The sequence below is a fragment of the Octopus bimaculoides genome, chromosome 11 (assembly GCF_046866305.1).
Source record: "Octopus bimaculoides isolate indiv1 chromosome 11, ASM4686630v1, whole genome shotgun sequence".
NCBI lineage: Eukaryota > Metazoa > Mollusca > Cephalopoda > Octopoda > Octopodidae > Octopus > Octopus bimaculoides.
In genome coordinates this window covers 54,523,888-54,549,055 of record NC_142938.1, presented here as the reverse complement: position 1 = coordinate 54,549,055, position 25,168 = coordinate 54,523,888, and the positions used below count along the sequence as shown (strand labels likewise).

General features: G+C 36.0%; 1 protein-coding gene across 1 annotated transcript; it reads left to right on the top strand.

Annotated features, from left to right (window-relative positions):
• The first annotated feature begins 541 nt into the window (after window positions 1-541).
• LOC106873231 (lysocardiolipin acyltransferase 1) lies at window positions 542-25,105 on the top strand. The gene is made up of 5 exons (XM_014920506.3): window positions 542-1,246; window positions 14,890-15,088; window positions 17,304-17,416; window positions 21,612-21,762; window positions 24,319-25,105. Exons 1-5 carry the CDS (start codon window positions 1,070-1,072, stop codon window positions 24,804-24,806), a joined length of 1,128 nt encoding a protein of 375 aa, XP_014775992.1. The 5' UTR covers window positions 542-1,069; the 3' UTR covers window positions 24,807-25,105.
• Window positions 25,106-25,168: the final 63 nt, after the last annotated feature.

Sequence of the window (25,168 nt, the reverse complement as noted above, 5' to 3'; positions counted from 1 at the left end):
TTTTTGTGTATCAAAAATATCGCTATCAATCTGGAGTAATAATTTGTAGTTTTGAAATCAGTAGTTCTTTGACTGCTATTTCTGAATTCTCAGTATGTTGGAGAAGCAGGTTACTGTCAATCCCTATATATTTATGATTATATATATATATATATATATATATATATATATATATAAAATTTAATGCCCTATTTCGTCAATTAATTAGTAACAAGGTATATTATATTTTATTATATTTATATATAAAGTGTAGTAAAGTAAGTTTCTATTTTATTATAGTAAAATAATTATATATAATAGTAATGTGTGTTCACAATCGAAATATTAAACTGGGTTATACAAATAGCAATGGACTTGTCTATTTAGTAAATCTTTTCATGCGTAGTATATGAGTTTGTCGTTAGTTTTACTCCGTCATTAATTGTATCTTCTTGCAATTCCAGTTCCACAACAACTCTGACATTTGTTTCCCTTTGCCCCTAACTTCTCTCTCTCTCCTCCCCTTCCTCTCTTATAACTGTATCCTCTGCCTTCTCCTCCCATTCAAATTGCTACATTTCACCGTCATGCAGATCTTCTCACTCGATCATTCAGCACTAACAGCCAAAACCATTTACCCTTAGCCGACTTCGCTTACATTTCTTTCCTTTCTTGTCATATCTCTTCCATTCATCTTTTTTATTTTGTCCGTCAGACTTTCCGAAGTCTGTCATTTCATCTGTCTGTAGTTAAAGTAGTCTTTATGGTGTGGTATCAGCTCGTAGGGTGTTTTAGAGTGACAAGGTATCACCCAATTCCTGCTACAATTATTCACTCGAAAGGAAATAACAACAGAAAGGAAATAGGAGAAATAAACAGAAGTCATTAGGAGAAAAAAAAAATAAAGCAAAATCAAAAAGTGAAGGGTTGAATAATAAATGAAAGGAAGAAGGTTAATCAAGAAGAAAGCTAGGCTCGAGCGGAACGGACGGAAGCCAAGCAGAAGATAAAGCAGCTTGCAAAGGGCTACCGGTGTCGTCGTTGTTTATCGTTCATTCATTCTTGTGTTAGTGAATGAATCTTGTTGAAGATGACCAGTCGCTCGGCAGTGTGTCTCGGAGTGACCTTTAGCTGTCTTGTATTCCTTAGTAGTATGATGGGGACACTCTTCTTGCTGACGCCCGTCCTACCAGTTACCCTTTTTGAGCCCTTCTGGGGACGATGGTTATTAGATACGATCGTCCTTTCCTGGAAACTCTACGTCGTGGTAAGTTTAATTAATATTTCTACTAAACAACTATATACATCATCCTTTCCCCCACTCTGGCTGCGTGCGTACGATCTGATACCAGCATTTATAAATCTACTTTCAAATTCTGCGAAACAGATCGATAGAACTTTTCGCCAACAGTAAATTCCTCGCCACTTATCAGTTGCTGCTTTTATTCATGCTTTTAACAACAAAAACAAAACATTTCTTTAATATATTCTGCCGATAGTTTGTTTAACTTTGCTTACAATAAATCATTTATTTCCTTGCACGTGATATCGATTCTATTTTCACAAATAGAAGTTTGCAAAAATTTTCGTCGACGGCAAATTTGACTTTGTTGAGTCATTTTTCGTTCTGATACCAAACTGTATATACCCAAACATTCTTTAGATATTTAAAATATATGTAATTTTTTAATGTCAACTTGAAACTGTAATGTCGTTGTTAATATTTGTTTTGTTTTTTCTGCTGCTAACTTTTATACTTCGACCTCAAGCCATTGAAATTTTCTTCACTTTTGTTAATTATGTTGTGAGACGACTAACTTTATTATTCTGTTTGCAAAGCAAATTTAAAAACATTGTTATATCGTGTAATATTTAAACGAGCAGATGTTACGCTAGTGTTGGTTTTTGCAAATTGTACAAATATACTTGTCTTCTGTGTTGCAGACATTAATTTTAAATTAATGGATATTTATTTTCTTTCTCCTTGACAGTTAAACAAAATAATTGTGGATACATTTTCGCTTTATAGTTTTTAGTGTTTTGTTTGGCTTTTTTTGTTTAAACTATATAAAACAGAGTTTATGAATCGGTTTTGAGTTTCAAAAACCTCTTCGGAAAATTAAACCGTTTGTCAGTTACATAAGCCTAACCTGCTAGAAACAGCAGCAAATCTTCTCTTACCCTTAGAAAAAAAAGTGTCGGTGGGGGGGCAGGAAGAACACATCAGATAATGTTGTTTTAGACATCCCTAAAAGGACCGAGTTGCCGTTGAACCTAAGTCTGTTCGATCATTGTTGACCAGGGGTTATAAGGCAACATAAAAAACGTCCGCATCTCATTAATTATGTTTTGTCACATTAACGAAATGTTATTGTAACATGTGGGGAAAAAAAATAGAAGATTATTAATATTGATCGTACTGTTGTCGCTCACTGACAATATATTTATTAACCTAAATAGAACTTGTAAAATCCTAGCGTCTGCTATCAGTCAATTAAGCATCTAATTAATTATCTCCCTATTTTGTTTACATGCTGCTCAAGATTAATCCTATATATATACATACATACTGTATAATATACCTGTGTGTGTGTGTGTGTAAACAAGTATTGAAACATTAAAACAAATCTTATAAAAATCTTTTCAACTTCGAACTTGAGTTTCATAAAACAATTGATATAATTGTTGATGTCATATATTTCTGCAATTGTTATTAAACTTCGGTTTGGTTTTACAACTTGATGATTGTTGATTTACTGGAGACAGTAAAACATTTCGTTTTCCTAACCTGTATTTACAATTTCAGAGCTATTTACACTCGACTAATTTTAGCGATGTATATCGATTACATCTAATATTTTCCTGTAGAAATCTTTGCAACTTTTGACTTAATTTCATGAGTTAATGTATTTGTTAATTGAAGTAAATTATTATTAGTTTATGTCGTTTGTTAACTTTATGTATGCTCAGTTTTACAACAAGATGTTTGTTGATTTATGTCAGACAACAGCATGGAAGACAATCCATCATGCTTCATGGTGAAATTATGTAGTTCAACATTTAGTTTTCCCAACTTTTCCCCTGTTCAATAAAAGACAAAACATTGACCATGAAATGTTGGCAGCACCATTGTCACGTGATATTGACGCCATTTTCTGGTTGTCGTTAAGTAGCTTTGTTAGATTATCAACCATTTAATTACCTTTTATTGCTCTTTGCACATCGAATACAAACCCTTAAACTTATTACTGATACAAACCATTATTCTTATTATTACTATTATGATAGATGACATTTTAATTTGAATGTCACACGCACTTGTATCCCTGTTTTTAAGAGCTTTCTTTATGACACTTGATGCTTGCCAACCTTTTTTTTTCCGTCTGAAATTGTTGCCGTTTGTGATATATTTGTAAAATTATTTTTACTAAACTATCTAATTCACATTCATTTGTGTAACGTAGTTCGCTACCTGGAGACTTTGTCAAAACAATTTACATTTAACGTTGAAGACAAAGCGATAATAATCGTCAGTCGAACTTATAAAATCTGTCATTACTAATGTCACAAGTGGAATTTGACTGTAAAGGGCATTCTCGGAAAGAAATGAAAAACATTTTAAAGAAAACGGATTTCATCTAGTTGAAATATCGTACGGTGAAGAAATGCTTTAGTTAACTTTTAATTGCCGAGTTATCAATGCAATTTACCCAACTTCAAGTACAACCTGAACCAATGTTACCATAAAAAGTAGCACAAGCATTTTCAAAAAGTGACATTGTATTAGAAAGTAATTCAAATTAAAAGTTTTACTAGTAATTTAAATATATTAGAACTGCTTGTAGAGTCAAAACGAAAGATTGACTAGATCATTTCTAATTTATTTAGTCGATAAGTTAATAATATTCAACAGAAATTTTACGTTTTTAGAAATTAAAGTTTTAAAGTTACAAGTAACCCAAATCGAGGTGGCGGCGGGAGAGTAGCTGCAATGCTGAAATACATCGTAACTCTACCAGCTGCCCTGGAGTGATCGAGATTTAAATCACGATTGATAACGTCACACCTAGCCACTTTGCACTTGTAATTGGGTTAAAGAGGTTTTTAAAGTTGAGAGATAAGTCTGAGTTTGTGGCCATTAAGAAGTAGTACTATCTGAAAAAGAAAGAACAAGTGATAAAAGGCTTCTTTTATCACTTGTTCTTATTATTTCACATTATTTATGAAGTACCAGTCAAGTACATGAGTCGATGGTAACGACTAACCCCTCCCCTCAAAACTTGGCCTTGACCAAAAATTTGAAACCATTATTTTATAGTATAATAGTGTTTGCTGGAGTAATGTATTAGTTTATACATGATGAGCAGCGTGACTTGTATAAGTTCATGTTGAACACCCGCTGTCACGTTTAGGATGGATCTGGGAATTGGTTGAATCTATTGTGAAGATCTTTATGCTGCCTTCCTTTGGCGGGAAAAGGGCAGGTAGTCTTGGAAGTTTTTATCTGTTTAACGGCTTTGGAAAACGAGAGTTGTATGGTAAACCACACTGACCAAATTTTCATCAACTTTTTCAAGTTTCACTTGAAAAGGAAAACAAAGATGGAGAGGGAAGTGCTGCTTCCCATCAAGTTTGTTGAAAGATGGATGAAAATCAAAACCAATAATAAATTTGAAAATATGTTGTTCAAAATAAAGATTACTGAAAATACTCTTTGACTTTTTAGTATGGAAAATCTGGAAAAAGAAAAGAATTCTTCAGCTCTGGTATGACCCCGCATGACTTGAACAGCATTTCTGTGACTTTGACAAGTACCCTAGACTAATACTCACTCCACCCAATTACTTATATCATTTAATCATTAATACTTGACATTAATATTTCATATCGAATTACAAATTAATTTACAAAAGAATATGAATTATAAAAGTAGACAGTAAAAAGATAGGTAATCTTGGAATACCTATATCTTGAAGTCCTATCCATCATTGGAAAGGAAAAGGGTAGTCTTATTTTTTTTTACCCTTCATTGAGTTTGCAAGTACATAGTTAGTCTATGTGAGAGCGTTGTACTGGTTTGTCTGAAACTAAGAACCTCCTCATCCATAATACCACAAACGTGAACCTGAGAACTCACTCTGGATGACCAATGTGTTCTATCAATTTGACAGTAAAACTGGATGTGTGTGTGTGTGTATAAGTATCAGGTCAGGTTATGAAGAGAGATTCTTAGCACAATTGATCCACAACTGAATAGACTTAGATGTGATGCAGTTTGAAGATGGTGTTTGACAGGGCACCACTTTACAAGCTATGTACAATGGTATATTGGGTAGAGTAAGAATCAACAATAATTTCAATGATGAATTTAGCATGAAGGTAGGAGTCCATAAAAGTTCAGTCTTCAGTCCTCTCCTATTCATCATAGTCCTGCAGACCATCACAGAGGAGTTTCAGTCTGTCTATGGAAACTCCTATATATTGATGATCTAGTTCTCATGGCTGAATCTATAGGGAAATTAGAGAGGAAAATTCAGGCTTGGAAACAAACCAAGGACTGAAAGCTAAACCTAGAAAACATGAAGGATTTAGTTTGCAAGAAAGACGATGGATCCCTGAGAGCTTCAGTGAAATGGCCTTGCTCAATATGCAGGAAAGGAGTGGGTATAAATTTCATATGCTGTACTCGATGTAAGCTATGGACACATGAAATTTAGTGGAATTAAAGGCAGACTATCCTAGAATATAAGCTTCGGATGTAATAATGCACTGGAGCAATACATACTAAGAGCACACTGGAAATAAATTCTCTTTACTGGCTCACTAGAAGCAGTTGATAGCTTTTGTTACCTCAGAGATATAATTTGTAAAGAAGATAGTTGCTCTGAAAGTATAGTAGCCTGAATAAGAATAGGCTGGAGAAAGTTTGGGGTGCTACATCTCCTGCTAGCAGCAAATGTCCTTTTTCTTCAAAGTGAAGTACAGATTGTTAGATACTTCTATTAGAACTGTGATGCTGCATGGTAGTAAGACCTGAGCCTTGAATGCAAAGGATTTGAATTGACTGGAAAGAAATGGAGCATACTCCATTTCATATGCAATGTGAGTATGCATGAAAATCATTGCAAATGTGCTGAGAGAATAACTGGGCATAAGAGGAATTTGGTGTAGCATGCAAGAAAGAAGACTGCACTGGTATTGGACATGTAATGCATTTTCATGTGGACAGCTGTACAAAAAAGTGCAGATCACTTAGTAATGGATGAAACTTGCAGAAGAGGGAAAACATGGGATGAAGTGGTGAAGGCTGATCTCAGGATGACAAAGGACTGGGATGACTGGTGATACTTGTTCTTGAGCTGACTCATCCAATTTGATGAAATTGATTTCTGGAAGTATTGTGTATGTGTGTGTGTGCATGTATATATATATATATATATATATATATATATATATATATATATATATATATATACACAAATAAAAGGGTAAAGGATTATTAATTTATTAATAATTAATAATTTTTACCAAGCCCTTCGGTATGTAAACACCATTATCGGTGAAGAAGTTATTTAAAAGTTCTTATAAATTTATAAAAATAATTAAGGTTGAAGCAACTGTTGCTGATCCCTTAATTATGTGTGTGTATATATATATATATATATATATATATATATATATATATATGCACAACTGGGACCTTCACCTAATTTCCTTCCTCCTCAGGACACCCATCACATTCCTAACTGCAGTTCTTTTCTGATGCCACTTACTTTTTTTGCACTACCCAAAACCTCTTCACCTGTTCATCCTTCATCCATTAATACAAAAACTGTTCTCTCCACCCACACTTTCATTGATCACCTGCCTCCACTGAACCACCAAATTATCTCTCTTCCCTCCCCTCCCCACCATACTGAGTATAACTGAGTTATGGTAGTGCATCTGTGTGTGTGTGTGTGCGTACACATGCATGTGTTTACACACAGCTGCACCCATTACTCAGTTTCCTTCCTCCTAAAGACATCCCCACCAACTTTTATTTCTAACTACACCTCTTCCTTGGTTCCACTTACTTTTTGAACTATTTAGTCACATTGTTTTGAACTTACCCTGCATTTTCTTGTAGCTTTGAGATTTTGATGATGTGATTGTTTATTTTTAGAGTAACATTGTAGGGTAGGTGTGAAAAGTTGGATCTGATCAGTTTGAACATAAAGCAAGCAGAATATTTTGGCTGGATTTGGCTGGTTTGAATGTTAAAGTTTTAGCTGAGAATCGTCCCATTTGTTATTGACCCATCATCCATTATTTCTTTTCTCTCCACTACCATCCATCTCTCACTCATGTATTATACCTGCCTCTCTCCTCCATTCCCACAGTCCTGCAGCCTACCTAACAATATATTTTTCTCATCCTTCTCCTATCTACTGTATTACCAATCACCATTCTGCTGCCCCACATTGTTAGTCCTCTTCTACTCTGCTGCCACTTCTCCTAACTTATACATCAGTTGTCCTCCACCATTCATTACATTTGCCTTTCAACCCTACCCAATCTTTACAGTTGTAAAGTGCAGACATTTGCCATGCATACACACACACACACACACACACACACATATATACATACTCAGTTATGCTCAGTTTGGTGGGAAGAGAAGAGAGACAATTTGGTGGTTTACTGGGAGTGGGTGGAGAGAACCATATGGTTCTGGGTTCAGTTATACTCTGTAGCAACTTAGACAAGTATCTTCTACTAATGCTTCAGGCTGACCAAAGCCTTGTGAGTGAATTTGGTAGATGGAAACTGAAAGAAGCCCATCACATGTATAAAATCACATGTGTGTGTGTTTGTGTTTGTCCTCCACCACTGCTCGACAACTGGTGTTGGTTTGTTTACATACCAGTAACTCAGTGGTTCAGCAAAAGAGACCAAGAGAATAATTACTGGGCTTAAAAAAAGAGAAAAACGGTACTGGGGTTGATTCATTTGAATAAAAATTATTCAAGGCTGTGTCCCATCATGACCATAGTCTAATGACAGAAACAAGTAAAAAATAAAAGGTGTGCATATAGATATGTATATGACTGCATGTGTGTGTATTGTATGTTTATATAAATATGTATATTGTATATGTGTGTGTGTGTGTGTGTGTCTATTTATATATATATATAAGCTATGAAGAATGACTATCAACTTCCATTTTCCTGTTTTTCCACTTAATTATTTATGTATATTTTTTTTTGTACTCACTTCTTTATAACTAATTCATAAATGTTTCGATGCCATTAGCAACCACATGTACATCTTATAGTGTATTATACTAAGTATGTGTTTATGTAAGTGTCTATGTAGGTATATATATTTGTATGTATGTATGTATGTATGTGTGTGTGTGTGAATGTTGGTATGTGTATATATGTGAGAGACCCCTAATCTTTAAACATTTTTCTAAGAGAAGGGAACTCTGAAATAACACCTGCTTCATTGTAGAGCAGGAAATCTTGCTCTTGCTTGTGTCTGGAATATTGGGCTTTGTAGCTGAGAATTAGTGGTGTTGTGCCAGCTGATATTGACTTTAAATTTCAATATAGGCATTGCTGTCAGGTCAGCCATTCACTTTAACATATTGGACAAGATAATTTATTGGTGATGATCATACTCATTTACAAGTTGACAGGCACCAATTATGTATGTAAATAGTTATGTGTGTGTGTATATATATATATATGTGAATGCACATGGCTCAGTGGTTAGAGCGTTGAGCTTATGATCATGAGATTGTGAGTTTGATTCCTGGAGTTGGCTGCGTGTTGTATTCTTGAGCAAGACACTTTATTTCACTCAGCTGTAGAAATGAGTTGCAATATCACTGGTGCCAAGCTGTATCAGCCTTTGACTTTCCCTTGGATAACATCGGTGGCATGGAGAGTGGAGGCTGGTATGCATGGGCAACTGCTGGTCTTCCATAAAAACAACCCTAGGGTGTGCATTCGCTGGTGAGGCGACTTTCTGCCCAGACTTGTACCCCGGAGGGGAACCTCTTGGGTGCACCATGGCCATTCGTGGCTGTCAGAGTCATGTTCGAGAGTTTATATATATATATATATATATATATATATATATATATATATATATATATATATATATATATACATACATGTATATATAAAATAACAAAGGTGGCTATATGCAATATAAAACTTTAAAAAAATGCAATTGTCACTAATTGTGACTAACGGTGCAGGGTAGCACCTACATTGCTAGAAATAAGAGTTAAAAGATCCTTAGAGCCGCAAGGAAGCACTTTCATTGTACCAACTGGGGAGATAACCACCTCACAGCGAGCAAGATCACTATACTAGTCTAGTTCCGCTTAAGATTAAACTCATCAGTACTAACTATGCCATCACTGGATAGTTTGGCTAAATCCTATCTGTCAATATATAGTATTACCATATGAATCTATGGTTAATTCAGCAAAATGGTAATGTGAACATTATAAAATAATGAAGGTGGCTGTATGCAATATAAAACTAAAAAGTAAAAGTCAGTTGTCATGAATTGTGACTAATGGTGCAGGATAGCACCTATATTGCTGGAAAAAAGAGCCTTAAAGCTGCAAGGAAGCACTTTCCGTATGTGCTTCCTGTAACAATTGAATTATATATATTTGTATGTGTATGATTTGTGCTGGTGCCATGTAAAAAGCACCAATGCTGGTCCACATAAAAGGTACCCATGCCAATGCCACATAAAAAGTACCCTGTGCACTCAGTAAAGTGGTCGATGTCAGGAAGGGCATCCAGCCATAGAAACCATGCCAAAACAGATAACTGGAGCTTGGTGCAGCTCTCCAAATTGTTAGCTCCTGTCAAACTGTCCAACCAATCCCAACATGGAAAGCAGACATTAAATGATGATGATGATGATGATGATATATATAAGCAAATAAGCCTGTTGTATATGCATGCATATGTATGTATGTATGTATGCATATATATATATATATATATATATATATGTATATATATATATGTGTGTGTGTATGTATGTATGTATATATATATGTGTATGTATATAGTGTGTGTATGTATGTATGTATGTGTGTCTATATATGTATGTATTTGTGTGTCTGTGTTTGTCCCACCACAATCGCTTTGCAACTGATGTTGGTGTGTTTACACCCCCATAATGTAGTGGTTTGGCAAAAGAGACTGATAGAGTTATTACTAGGCTTACAAAGACTAAGTCCTGGGGTTGATTTGTTCGACTAAAGGCGGTGCTCCAGCATGGCTACAGTTAAATGACTGAAACAAGTAAAAGAATAAAAGAATATACTCGCACATAAATACAAGGTTGTATCAAAATAATTCATGGACTAGTTCTGTAGTGTGCCAATAGATAGCACCACATGGTTGCATGTGCAGTGAAAGCTAGCAGTGACTTTCTTGAGGCAGTGTGCTGAGTGACATCGCTGTGTTTACTTTGCAAGTTGTGAAATTTGTGTTTTTCTTATATGTATGTTCCGTGGCATGTGTAAGGACTTTCGAGCGAGATCGTTGCCAGTGACCCTGGACTGGCTCTTGTGCGGGTGGCACATAAAATACACCATTTTGAGCATGGCCATTGCCAGTATCGCCTGACTGGCCTTCGTAGGATTTTCGAGCGTGATCATTGCCAGTGCCCCTGGACTGGCTCTTGTGCGGGTGGCACATAAAATATACCATTTTGAGTGTGGCCGTTGCCAGTACCGCCTGACTGGCCTTCGTGCCAGTGGCACGTAAAAGCACCCACTACACTCTCTGAGTGGTTGGCGTTAGGAAGGGCATCCAGCTGTAGAAACTCTGCCAAATCAGATTGGAGCCTGGTGTAGCCATCTGGTTTCACCAGTCCTCAGTCAAATCGTCCAACCCATGCTAGCATGGAAAGCGGACGTTAAACGATGATGATGATGATGATAGTCTGTGATTTTTGTTGTGGACAGGAAGTTTGGACAAAGAGCCAGCATGAAATTTTGCATGAAACTTGAGAAGTCTGCTACAGAGATACTGAGCATGCTTTGGCACACTTACGGCGATGAGACAATGGCTCATATACAATGTTTCCAGTGGCACAAGTGCTTCAAAAGCAGAACATTTCCTGGAAGACAATGAGCGATCTGGAAGATCTGCCATGAGTGTCACTCCTGGAAATGTAGAGAAAATTTATCAGCTTGTGCATGAGGATCGTCAGAGGACAATCAATGACATTTGCTGATGTTGCTGGTCTGTCGTATGGCTCCATGCAGGTAATCCTAACATTCATGGAGGATTGGATTCTTCACAACAATGCACCCTGTCACTGAGCTCTCTTCACTCATGAGTTTCTTGCCCAAAACAACATGGTATCGCTTCCACACCCACCCTATTCCTATTTCTTCCCCAAGATGAAAATGCAGCTAAAACGTCACAATTTTAACACCGTTGTCAAGATCCAGAGTGAATCGCAGGTCTTCAACTTGCTTAACCCTCTGCTGTTTAAACCGGCTATATCCAGCCCAAATATTCTGCTCATTTTATGCTCAAACTGGCCAGAACCAGCATCTCACACCTACCCTGCAATGTCATTCTAAAAATAAACAATTACATCTTTCAAATCTTGAAGCTACAAGATAATACCAGATAAATTTTTTAAAATGTAAATGAATAAGGATTACTTTTGACATATTAATTTGAATGCTAAAGGGTTAAAGGAAACAATTTCCAGGCCAAATTCCAAAAGTGGCAGGAATGCTGGGATCGGTGTATTGCTGTGCAATGTGACTATTTCAAAGGAGATGATATTAAAGCTTAAGTAAATGATTTATTTTTTATTAAACGTAATTAGTCCAGGAACTTCTTGATACCACCTCGTATGTGTGTGTCTATGTATATATATTTATGTGTGGTTTTATTCCAGACGATGTGAGGTTAAAATGAATAGGAAAGGAACAGGTGTCTAGCTTTGGGGGAGATACGTGGTTACCCCAGTTGCAAAGGGAAGAGGATGGTGGTGAAGATGTGTGAGGGTGTAGCCACAAGTTACAGGAAGGTGAATATAAGAGAAGTGATATGGGTGGGTAAGTAAGTTTGCAGGAGAGTGGCAGATGAAAAGAGGGAAATAGTGAGTGGTGAGCTCTGGTGGAGAATGTGGTCAATGATGAATATGTGTTGGAGGTGAAGGTGGAGGAAGTAGTTGTGGGTCAGGGAGTTAAAAGGTGACAGCAAAGATGGTATGAAATGTGTTAGGGTGTAAGAAAGACACACAGTGCCAGGGATGAAAGTCAGAAGTACAAGAGGGTGGAAATGGTGAGAGACAAATAAAGGTAATGGAGAGAAGACTACCATTGGCAAATGGAGGTGTGTGCAGAGAAAGGGGAGGTGAAAGGAAATAAGGTGGAAATAGATGATTATGAAAATGCAGGTGACAAAGGAAGTGATTCCTGGGAGAGTGGTAATTGGTAGTTCAGTAGCAGGTGGATAGAATATGTGCAGTTATGCTCTCAAAATTACAGCAGCTGAATGAGTAGTGCCGCAGTCAGAAGAATGATGGAGGGATGGGTGTTAAGAAGATCAGTAGAGAAGGGAAGATACATTAGGGACAGATTGGGTACAGAAATATAGATATAATTGCTGTGTTTTTAGGACCTTGTTTGTGCTGACGTGGACAGGTTTTCTCAAGCACAGCAAATTGCCAATCATCTCAATCTTTTGTCTTCTCCTCCATGAGACTTGACATCTGGAGGTCATTCTTCACTACTTCATTCCATGTCTTCCTTAGTCTCCCTCTTCCACAGGTTCCATCCACATTTAGAGACTAGCATTTCTTTATGCCACTATCAAGAGGGAAATTTGGAGTCAACTTAAAGAGCTTGATGAGGACTACAATTTACTGGTTCAAATAATTAAAAGTTGCAAGTGGAAGGTAAGAGCAGAAAGGAGCTTGACAGAAGAATCTTGGAGGAAATGAAGAAGATGCTAGAAAAATAGAGAACTATGAATCACCTGAAGTATTCCATTTTCTGCAACGCAATCAGACAACAGGTGCTGATGCAGGCTGCAGAAGAAAGGAAAAGTCTAATAAGATGCAAGAGAGATGGCATTTAAGAACGAGGACGTTCGGGGTGACAGACAAACGGGAGATGGAAGACATATGCAAAACCTTCTACCCTAAATTTTATAATCATCAGTGAAGCTTTATCCTCTACCATCACAAATGTTGGAAGAAGTGCCACTTATTCTAGTCTGTGAGATTGAAAATTCCTTCAAACTAATAGAAACAGACAAAGCTCCTGGAGAAGATGGCATAACAGGAGAGGTGAAGAGCTATGGAAAAGCCTTATTCAAAGCTTCAGTTGCTATCTGAAGGAGAGTAAAATACCCGCACTATGGAAAGAGTTGAATACCATCTTGCTTCATAAGGGTGATAAAGAAGAATTAACCCTTTAGCATTTAAACAGACCATATCAGGCCCAAATATTCCTTTTGCTTTATGTTCAAACTGACCAGATACGACCTCTCACACCTGTCTTACAATGTCATTCTAAAAATAAAGAATCACACACTATTGAAATCTTGAAGTTATGAGATACTGCAAGATTAATTCACAAGAACAAAAATAAATAAGCATTACATTTGATACAGTAATCTGAATGCTAAAGGGTTAAAAAAAAAACTTGCACCCCATATGACTTTTCTCTGTTTACAATAGTCATTGTCACCAGACTATTGAAACACCTCAATGACTTGCAACAGAGTGAGCCACCAGGTTTCTGTAAGACCTACAGTGCAATGGTTGAAATCAGTAAAAGAATTTAAAATAAAGACTATTCTAATTATAGTCCTGAAAACACTCCTTTCAGTACTTTTTACTTGCAAACAATTCATCAACATAAATAATCACTGGAATATATACCATATTGGAAGGTACAAAAAATGTATGAGCATATTAGATGCACCCCAATTTCAGCGGCACATATTGAGGGAAAAATGGTTTTAGAGCATTAACCCTTTAGCATTCAGAGTATTCTCTCAAATGTAATGCTTATTTATTCATATTGTTTTTAATTAATCTTGCATTATCTTCTAGCTTTGGCATTTTGACGATGTGATTGTTTATTTTCAAAATGACATTGTTGGGTAGGTGTGAGAGGCCAGATCTGATTGGTTTGAACATAAAATAGGTAAAATATCTGGACTGTGTGTGGCTGGCTTAAATGCTAAAGGGTTAAAACTTGTGATAAGCCCAACTTGGCATACAGGACCCAGAGTGGTGTTTTGAAACTTTTTTTTTGGTAAGATGTGCATTTTATATACCATTAAATACAGTGTATTGATATGTCAAACAGACACACATGTGTCTGTATTTCATATTTCTGCATGATATATGCAATATATATATATATAATCAAATAAAAACATAGGGTAAAAAAATCAGATATTAATTAATATTGATTTATTACCAGGAAGCTAGCACATTTAAAGAATCAGAGAGTTTCAGAAAAAATATCTGAGATCTTAGGGGATTAAAGTATATGTTTATATATATATATATATATGATTGACCGATAATTCCAAAAGTTTTTTTTTCTCTCTCTGTTTATTTCCCCGTTTTCTTTCCTGTTGAAGAGCATAGGCTCGAAACGTATAAGACTTTCTCACCTGTCTTCATCTTTTGTTTTTCTGTAAATTTTAATTATATATATATATATATAAAGTCCCACCCATGCCAGTATGGAAAGCAGACATTAAATGATGAGGATATATATATCTGTATGTAGAAGATACATTTTATTTATGCATCGATATACTTGTAGGTAATATAGAGATATCTAAGGAAAAAGATGTATGAAATTAACCATTGATGGTTTTTTTATTTTATTTTCAGGCCTTATATGAAATTGTTTTAGGTGTGAAAATATCTGTTGCTGGATTCCCAGGAAAACGTGATGAGCAGTCTTTGATCGTTATGAATCACCGCACTCGGCTGGACTGGTTGTTTGCATATTCTTTTATGTTACGTTGTGGATCTCTTAGACATTTGAAAATAGTTTTAAAATCTGGCTTAAAAAAAATTCCTGGCGCCGGTAAGTACAGATGATTTGTGTATATTAGGAAATATGCATTAAGTAGAGGATTGTTTATAAGAGTAACAAAATGAGGTATATGTATAGATGAATCATTGTGTTGTTTGTATAACGTGGACCTTGTGATATAAAATATTGCAATTGAAAGGCTGCTTCATATGCAATGAAGAAGTTTGTAATAATTTGGACTCGATTTCATGCTTGAAGTATTTGCTAATGGATCAGTAGAAGTTGTAGAAATACAAAGTAAGAAAGAGGATAGCTTAAAATATAACAGTATTTACTTTGTGTTTACTTCGGCATATGTTAGCACTGATATAAAGTGATCATTGTGAAAAGATTATATATTCTGTTCTGTCAGATATAGTAAATGACAGTTTTTTCTTGAAGTCTGTTGAGAAATAACAGTATTGGTATTTTATCAGCAAGTTTATGTATTTTCATTTAATCATTTAAGAAAGTAATAATTATCTTCAAAAACTGGCAGGAATGGCAAAAACCTTATAATGCTGGACAGTATACAATACTGATCAGAATTATGAATACAAAGATGAAATTTAGCATTATTTTAAATATGTTTTGATATAAATTAAAAAGTAGATATTGAAAGTATGTATTTTGATATGTAAATGATGAAATATTTCTTAATTTCATCTCCTGTTTGACATTCCTGGGACCTCAATATTTTATAAATTTACGAAATTTCCATTTAAAAAAAGAACTCAAATTGTTTTCCATAGGAGAGGACTCAGGTTCAAGAAGGTACCAACATAGTTAAATATCTCTTGGTACTGTCCTGAAAGCTTCAGCTTATTTTCGTCAGACAAATGAACATAAACCATTTGGCATAGCAGGCAGACCTCATACCAGAAATCATCAAACTGATTGTATGATTCATCACTTATCTCCATTTACATCTAGCAATGTCATACAAGCACTGATACCTGCAACAGTAAAATGCAGCACTAACATGATAACAGGTCAGTTGCAGTTTCAAGGTACCCATGGAAAAACATTCAGGATCGTTTATAATTTTGTAGGGACCATAAAAATTGGACTATGTAGGATTGGTTTAAAGTCATGTTTAGTGCAAACTGTTAAACAGTCTGCATTTCCTATTCCTTTAATTTGTTGTCCAACAAACTCAAGCATAGTCTCATGTATACACTTACAAGAGTCAAGCATTATGAATCCATCATTATACAGGGACCATTTCAGCAAAGGGAAGAACTGGTATTTGAATAATACCTCAAAGTGCACTAAACTCTAAAACATACTGGTATATTCTGAAGACATTGTTATTCACATAACTAGCTATAATAACTACTGTATTCCAACAGGGGGTGCATCCTGCCATTCTACAAAATGCATAAAAGGTAGGTTTAGATCTCTTGATCTGAGCCCTATAGAAAAATGTCTGCAGATTGTGTGAAAAAGAAAATTGCAGATTTCAATGCTTCAGCAATTCTGGATTAAAAAGAGAAGACCAGTTTGAACACAGGAAATAATACTAAACTACTACAAAAAGCACATCTGACCACATTGCTGCACTGTTGGAGGCAAAGGAGGAGGTATTATTCCAACTGTAACATTCTGTAAACTGTTCTCAAGTTTTCTACTTATTTGATTAGAAAATACATTCCTTGCTTCCGTCTACATTATCATTTACAACATAAAACCATGTTTTTATCAGTGTATTCAGACTTTTGAACATGACTATATAAATGGGCCAAAGTTCAAAATCAATGTTTACTGCAAACAATATATTCTACTACTTACTCTATTGTATGATGTGAGAAGGATGGTGAAGTAGTCTTTTTTTTCTATTTTCTGCTCTCTGGCTGAACAGAAATTGATCTTATTGATTTATTTACTTAGTAAACCTGATGTGTGACATTGTAACTGATTTGAATGTTTTAACATTTGCAGTTCATCTGTCAAGCAGATTCTATGCTCATGTGCTCCTCACTTTAAATATTGTATTTAAATATTTATTATACATATATGCCTGTTTTTGCATTGATCAGAAGGAAAATCATTAAAAAGGCTTATGAAAACTTAGTGAAATCTAATCATTATTTTGGAAACATTACAAAATATGTTTTGTGTTTGTTTTAAACTAATCTTAATATCAAAATTAGGTCGTTTTTGTGTTTGTATTAAGCTAATCTTAATATTAAAATTAGCTACTTTATTAATTTTCTTTATCATTTAGGCTGGGCCATGCAATGTTTGGTGCTAATATTCCTGGATAGAAAATGGACCAGTGATGAAATCTTACTTGATAAATACCTTAATTATTTTAAGGTTTTAAACTACCCAACACAGGTAAGTTTCTTCACCAAAATGAAAATTGTTGTATCGAATTTGGTTTCATCATTGTTAATATACCTAGGGGACCATGTCTTGTACAGTTTATTTTAATACGGTTTCTACAGCTGATTTCCCTTCCTAACATCAACCACCTTAAGGTGTGTACTGGGTCTATTTTACCATGGCATGGACACTAGTTGTCATATCTTCAACACAAGACAAGACAAGAGAGTTCTTTTGACTTCATGGTGTCTCCATTTGTTAACCAACAATGTTACAGAGTGTACTGGATACAGTGTATTGTGACACCAATATGAGAGAGGTTACTTTGCATTCTACAAGACCAAGGCAGTATCCTCCTCATTGCTCTACAATTTCTCTGTTCGTTTAGGATGTGACCAATAGAATAGGTAGAAAGGAGGGCAATTGCTGATGAATAAAGGTGAGAAGGAGAAAGAAGAGAGTTGATGGAGGAAACAGAGGGGTGGAGAGAGGACTACTAATGTAGAAGAGGAGAAGGGTAATGAGAGTAAGAATGCCAGAGGCACAATGAAGAGTCATGGCAGGGTATAATGAGAATGGCAGTAATGATGTAGGGTAATGAGAGAGAAACACTGCTGGTAGCTACATGTTTAAAAGTGAGTGAATGATGGAAAGTTGTAGAAATGGTCAGTGTTGATAATGTGATGTTGTCACTCATTACAGTTCTTTGTCATTTCCTTCAGAAGATGCAACATCTTGAGATTTGTCTTCACCTCTTTACCTTAAATTTTCCTTGGTTCTCTTCCATAGGTTCCATTCACTTTGCATTTTTGGCATTTCCTTATACAGCTGTTTATCCTCCGTCTACATTACATACCTGTAGTAACACAGTCTTCTCTCTTACTTACTACCTCTCTTTCATTTAATATGAGTTTTTTTTTTCTCTTTTCTCTGTGCTCAGTGCCAACATCTCACTTCCTTGCAGTGTTGCACTTCAAACACAAACATCATATAATCTGCCCTTTCATTGTAGTGGGGAGTCCTTTGTTGTGAGCAGAGATAAAATCTCTCTGACCTGTCTTTACTTCATTTTTGAGAACAGTCACATTTACTGCTAATTAGATTACATGGGTACTTTTAGTGCTACTTGACTTAGACGCCTGCTACCTGTTTGTAATCCTGAAACTCCTCCATGGCATCCACAGTACTCTGTATGAAATTCCTGCTTATATATATATATATATTATCCGGTTTCACCAGTCCTCAGTCAAATCGTCCAACCCATGCTAGCATGGAAAGCGGACGTTAAACGATGATGATGATGATGATGATATATATGTGTGTGTGTGTAAAAAGAGTTAGCAGTTATAATAGCCGACTAAGGGATAAAATATCTATATATACTATTGGTATCCGTTACCCGTATTATCCCCGGGCACTGGTGTGCAGGCACACCATGCACGTGGAGTGCAGGTAACAACGGGATAAACAAGAGTTTATCAGGAACCAATGCAAATAACCCTTTCTTTCAGTCTTTCTAGGCCAGCCGCTTAGCTTTTGAGGGCACCATCTACAATGTTATTGCAGTTATTCTTTTTATGTAATTTATTGATTTTTCAAATAAGTTTTTATGATATATTTATTTTCTGGAGGGCATGAATTACATTCTTCATTATTGAATTGTTTTATAGTGGTTTTTCTCTAAATTATATACATCATCAATGTCTGCTTTCCATGCTAGCATGGGTTGGACGATTTAACTGAAGACTGGCGAATCACATGGCTGCACCAGGCTCCAATCTGATCTGGCAGAGTTTCTACAGCTGGATGCCCTTCCTAACACCAACCACTCCGAGAGTGTAGTGGGTGCTTTGTATGTGCCACCGGCATGAGGGCCAGTCAGGCAGTACTGGCAACAGCCACGCTCAAATGGTATTTTTTACGTGCCACCTGCACAGGAGCCAGTCCAGCAGCACTGGCAGTGACCTCACTTGAATGTATTTTCGCGTGCCAGTAAGGCGACGTTGGTAACGATCACACTCTAATTAGGAGGGTATACATGTATATATATGTATATATATATACATGCAGTATGCTCCATTGGATGTGTAATGTCAATGTGAATACCCGTCAGAGTGTAAGTATCTTGAGAGAAAAGCTGAACATTAGAAGCATCAGTTGTGGCGTGCAAGAGAGACGATTGCGCTGGTATGGACATGTGGTGAGAATGGAGGAGGATAGCTGCGTGAAAAAGTGCCACACCCTAACAGTTGAGGGAACCCGTGGAAGAGGTAGGCCCAGGAAGACCTGGGCTGAGGTGGTGAGGCAAGACCTTCGTACATTGGGCCTCACCGAGGCGATGACTACGGACCGAGACCTTTGGAAATGGGCTGTGCGTGAGAAGACCCGGCAAGCCAAGTAAGATCGTTGCCAGTGCCCCTGGACTGGTTCTTGTGCGGGTGGCACATGAGATGCACCATTTTGAGCGTGGCCGTTGCCAGTACCGCCTGACTGGCTCCTGTAGGATTTTCGAGCGAGATCGTTGCCAGTGCCCCTGGACTGGCTTGTGCGGGTGGCACATAAAAGACACCATTTCGAGCGTGGCCGTTTTCGTGCGGGTGACACGTAAAAGCACCCACTACACTCTCTGAGTGGTTGGCGTTAGGAAGGGCATCCAGCTGTAGAAACTCTGCCAAATCAGACTGGAGCCTGGTGTTGCCATCCGGTTTTCACCAGTCCTCAGTCAAATCGTCCAACCCATGCTAGCATGGAAAGCGGACGTTAAACGATGATGATGATGATGATGATGATGTATATATGCATGTATATATATATGTATATATACATGTCCAACCCATGCTAGCATGGAAAGCGGGCGTTAAACGATGATGATGATGATGATGACATGTATGTATATGTACTTGTGTTTGTCCCCACCTAACTTAGCAGTTCAGCAAAAGTGACTGATAGAATAAGTACTAGGCTTTAAAAATAAGTCCTGGGGCCAATTTGTTTGACTAAAAACCTTCAAGGCAGTGCTCCAGCATGGCTGCAGTCAAATTACTGAAACAAGTGGTCATTATCGAAAGATTATATCTCATACTGCTATTAACTAAAATGAGAAAGACCTTTATATCTCATCTTTCAGTAGCAAATCACAATAATAACACTTCCATGTTTCTTTCCTCTCGGTGACAGTGTAAGGAAGTGTACCATTATTTCATACTTGCTTCTCCACAACATTTCAATATTTTATTAAACACTGCTTTGCAATCTGGAACATTTTATGCTTCTCATCCTTATGCCATGGAACATGTAAAATCTACTTTCTGCTTTTCTCCTTGCTAACTACATCTTGTGTTTTACTTTCCTTCTCTGAATTACTTGATAAAGTTCTCCACTTATTCCTTTCTTTCGGTCTTTCTAGGTCACCCTCTTAAGTTTTGAGACACTATCTACAATGTTATTGCAGTTGGTCTAATTTTAAAATTTGATCCTGGTTTCCATGTTTTTATGAGATGAGAGACGGTAGCAAGTTTACTTTTTCTTGTGGTGAAGTTGCACTTAATCTTGTTTGAAAGTAAACTCTCTTCACAGATGTTAATCCAGCCAGTGTTTATGGTAGCCTTCGAGCTGGCTAGATGTGATGTTATTGACTTTTTCATGTAATGTAATGGTGTTAAGATGCTCAAATGCCAAGTTGTCATAGTTATTCTTATCTATTAAACAGAATTCTCTCCCTTGATGTGAAGATGGGCTTATAGGATTTTTTTTTTTTAAATTAAAATTTTTTCTTTTAACATAGTTTTATTGTTTTTAGAATGAGGAAACTGGACCTGAAGAAAGTAAAGGATGGAGTGGAATGTTTTTGTAAGGGGCTGAAATTTTTCCCAGTTGTATTCTTGTAGTGATATCTCATCTCTTCCAATTACACTTGAATGACATCACGCATATATATTTTATTCAATGCTATCTCATGTGATGTTAATTATTTGCACACGTTCATCTCAAAAGTAAATAGACTCCATCATTTTTGAAAAATTCATTTCTAGGAACAAGATAATGTCATTTGATGCATTTATATATTTAAACTAGTGTTTAAAAGGCTTGCCTTGTGCACAATACATTAACAAGTTTGAAGCACCAGGCAGTGTTTGCACAGGTTAAGAAATAAAAATCTGCTGTAGTTGATACTGAAATACTATTTTGCTGTTTATTTTCTCTGCAGGTTCTTTTATTTCCCGAAGGAACAGATTTGACAGAACAGACTGTGAAGAAGAGTAATGACTATGCTGAAAAACACCATTTAGAAAAATATCAATATGTTTTACATCCGAAAACCACTGGATTTGTCTATATTGCTGAACACCTCCGTAAGGGTATGTGTGTGTACATCATTTGAAACTTATATTTTTTATCTGGGAGGGTCGTTGGGGTAGTGTATTCAGACATCTCTTCCTTAGGGTCCTATCAGAAGTAAACATCATTAGATTTTCCAGCTGGATTTCCAAGCATGACCAACTGAAGATTATGGATATTATCCAACCATCTCATTCTTGGTCCAACCCTAGGTCTGCTATTGGTTTACTCTACTTGAAGATTCCACATTTCGATTCTTTCCCACCACATTCTAATTACATGTCCATGGTACTAGAGCTAATATGGAGAAGTAGCAGATCAATCTGAAGAAACTCTTCTGATCTTTGAGTTAAGCAACCTGTTAAGTAATATTACTCCAGAGACTCTTTGGTACCCCATTTTGGCCGTTATATGTGTGTGTGTGTGTGTAATTTTGAAATATCTATAAAACCGTCAAAAGCTGGTTTATTTTTATGTTTTTTGATTTATTATTAGTGTTGCTTAATATATTTTGCTAAAATTGCTGTTTCTTTTCAGATATCATCAGAAAATTGATTAAAATGACAGATCTATCGAACATTCAAAAGGGTCAAGTTGTTGGTGCTCGTATGGCAGGCGCTAGCATAACAAAAACAGCCGAAATATTTGGTGTATCAAGAAGTACTGTCTCGAAAGTAACAACACATCCTTTGAGAAAGAGGGAAAAACCTCCTCATCGAAACAAAGCTCCGAAAGAAAATCAAAGCTTTCAGATAGGGACTGTCGGACTATTATGCGAATTGTTAGAAAGGATCACAAAAGTACAGCTCCCAAAATTACTGCAGAGCTTAATGGCCGCCTCAAGATCCCAGTTTCCACAAAAGCTGTTTACCGGAAGCTGCACAAAGCTGGATTTCATGGGAGGGCTGCAATCAGAAAACCACTACTTTCAAAAACAAATGTTGCAAAGCATTTAGAGTAGAGTAAAAACTTACAGAATTGGTCTCTAGAGCAGTGGAAGAATGTTATTTTCTCGGACAAGTCATCCTTTATCTCATTTCCAACTACCGGCCAAGTATACGTGTGGAGACAGCCAAAAGAAGCATTTGTCCCAGACTGCCTTCTCCCAACTGTTAAACATGGAGGAGGATCTGTGATGATCTGGAGGGCTATATCTTGGAAATCTGCCAGCCCAAAGGTTTCCCTTCATGGCAGAATTAATAGTCAAGACTATTTAAGCATTTTATCTGATCAAATTTATCCTATGGTTGCAGAACTGTTTCTGGAGGGTAATGCAATCTTTCAGGATGATAATGCACCAATTCACACAGCTAAAATTGTTACTGAATGGCACAAGGAACATTCTAGTGAAGTTGAAGATCTTATCTGGCCACCACAACCCCCAGATCTCAGTATTACTGAACATTTATGGTGCATTTTTAGAAAAATAAGTAAGGAGTCAATATCCTCTACCGTCATCACTACAAGAACTGGAGATTATTTTAGCTGAAGAATGGACAAAAATTCCTTTGGAAACAATTCAAACTTTGTATGAGTCCATACCTTGTAGAATTCAAGCTGTAATTACTGCCAAAGGCAGTCCTACCCCATATTAAAATAGATTTGTTTGAAATTTTAAGGTGTTTCCATTATTTTGTCCAACCCCTATATATAGGTGCAGGTGTGGTTAAGAAGTTTGCTTCTCAATCAGATAGTCCCACTGTGCAGCGCCTTGGGATGGTATAACCCCAGGTTGACCAAAGTCTTGTCAGTGGATTTTTGTAGACAGAAACTGAAAGAGGTCCAGTGTATATGTGTGTGCATGTTTTTACCACTGTGCTAACATTCCTGTGATGATTGTAAACATGCTTCAACATCATACAAACAATGTTCATTTCCAGTCTTCTAGAGCAAAACATGCCTAACTATGAAGAAATATGAACTTGTTTGGAAATGGGTGAAGGTTAGCAACAGGAAGGGCATTCATCTGACCCATGCAAAAATGGAAAGGTGGACATTAAATGATGATAAATATTCACTACAGCCATACAGTTTATCTTTAATTATTAGTAGTATAGCATAGTCAAATAAGATAGGTATGACTGTAAATTAAGGAGAAATACCAAAGAACTGATACAAATTGAAGGTTGTATCTTATTGAGTTTACTAATCTGCCTGTTTTGAGTAAAAACACATCTAACAAAAGTTATTGTTTAAACCCAAGCCAGCTCTAATTGAGTCGGCCATTAATAAAAGATAGTCCACCTATGGCCATTCAATTTTTTAGTATATCTAAAACATGTCCTTTTTTTAAAGGTAACAGGATATGATGTGAGGGAGATTTTGTAGCTGTTTCTAGCATCATGAGCAGCAGCATAGAAGCTTCTTATTGGATTACTGTTGTTGCAGCTGTTTTATTTGTTTTACATTTCTTTCTCATTTTCACACAAGTGCAATTTCCTTCACTAGCAAAGAGATTAAAATATTTGTCTGCTTGAATAAAACAAGCATTGTATTTATAAACACTATCCTCTATGTACACTTAACAGATCATTCACCTCCTTTATTATTTTTTTTTTTTCATTTACTCTTTCTAGATAATCAAATGGAAGCTATTTGGGACCTTTCAATTGCTTATCCTATTAATATTCCTCAAGATGAAATTGATATCGTCATGGGAAATTTTCCAAAAGAAGTTCACTTTTATGTCCGTACATTTCCAAATGAAAAACTTCCTCAAACACATGATGACCTCATACTCTGGTGTAAAGATGCGTGGAGCACAAAAGAAAATCTGCTGAAACAATTTTATACAGAGAAATTTTTCTCAGCAGAATTAAAATCAAATCCAAGAGGCCCATATCGAGCACGAAGTGAGTTTTTGGTTCGCTCTATTTTATATGTGTTTTTGATAGGTTGGAGTATTTTGTTAGTTTTTATGCTCTACTGTTTTTATTGTTCATCATTTGTTCGCTGGTACTGTCTGTTCATCAGTATCTTCTATACTGTGATAACTACATCATATTTTGGAGTGGACATTTTGCAAACAAAAATACTTGATTGGCACAAAGAAAAGAAATGCTAATTAGTTACACTGTCAATTTGATTAGATCAACACTGCTGCCTTTTTTTTTATCCTTGCATATTTTTCTTCATCTTTTTTTTTTGTAATAAATAGAAGATGAAGAAATATCATGCTTTCGTGACTGCTCTTATTTACCTTTGTATAAAATTTATCAATTCAAATGTTACAAAAGTTTACTTAGGAAGTATATTTATTCAAGAGACTTCATATTCTTTCCTTTGATCCAATAATATATACAATATGTTGTTTTATAGTAATAAAAAAATAAAGTCATTTATAAAATATAATTACTTAATTCATATTTGGATTTGTTCTGTTACTGATTCAAGTTTAAAATCTGTTTTCTTTTGCATTGTAAAACT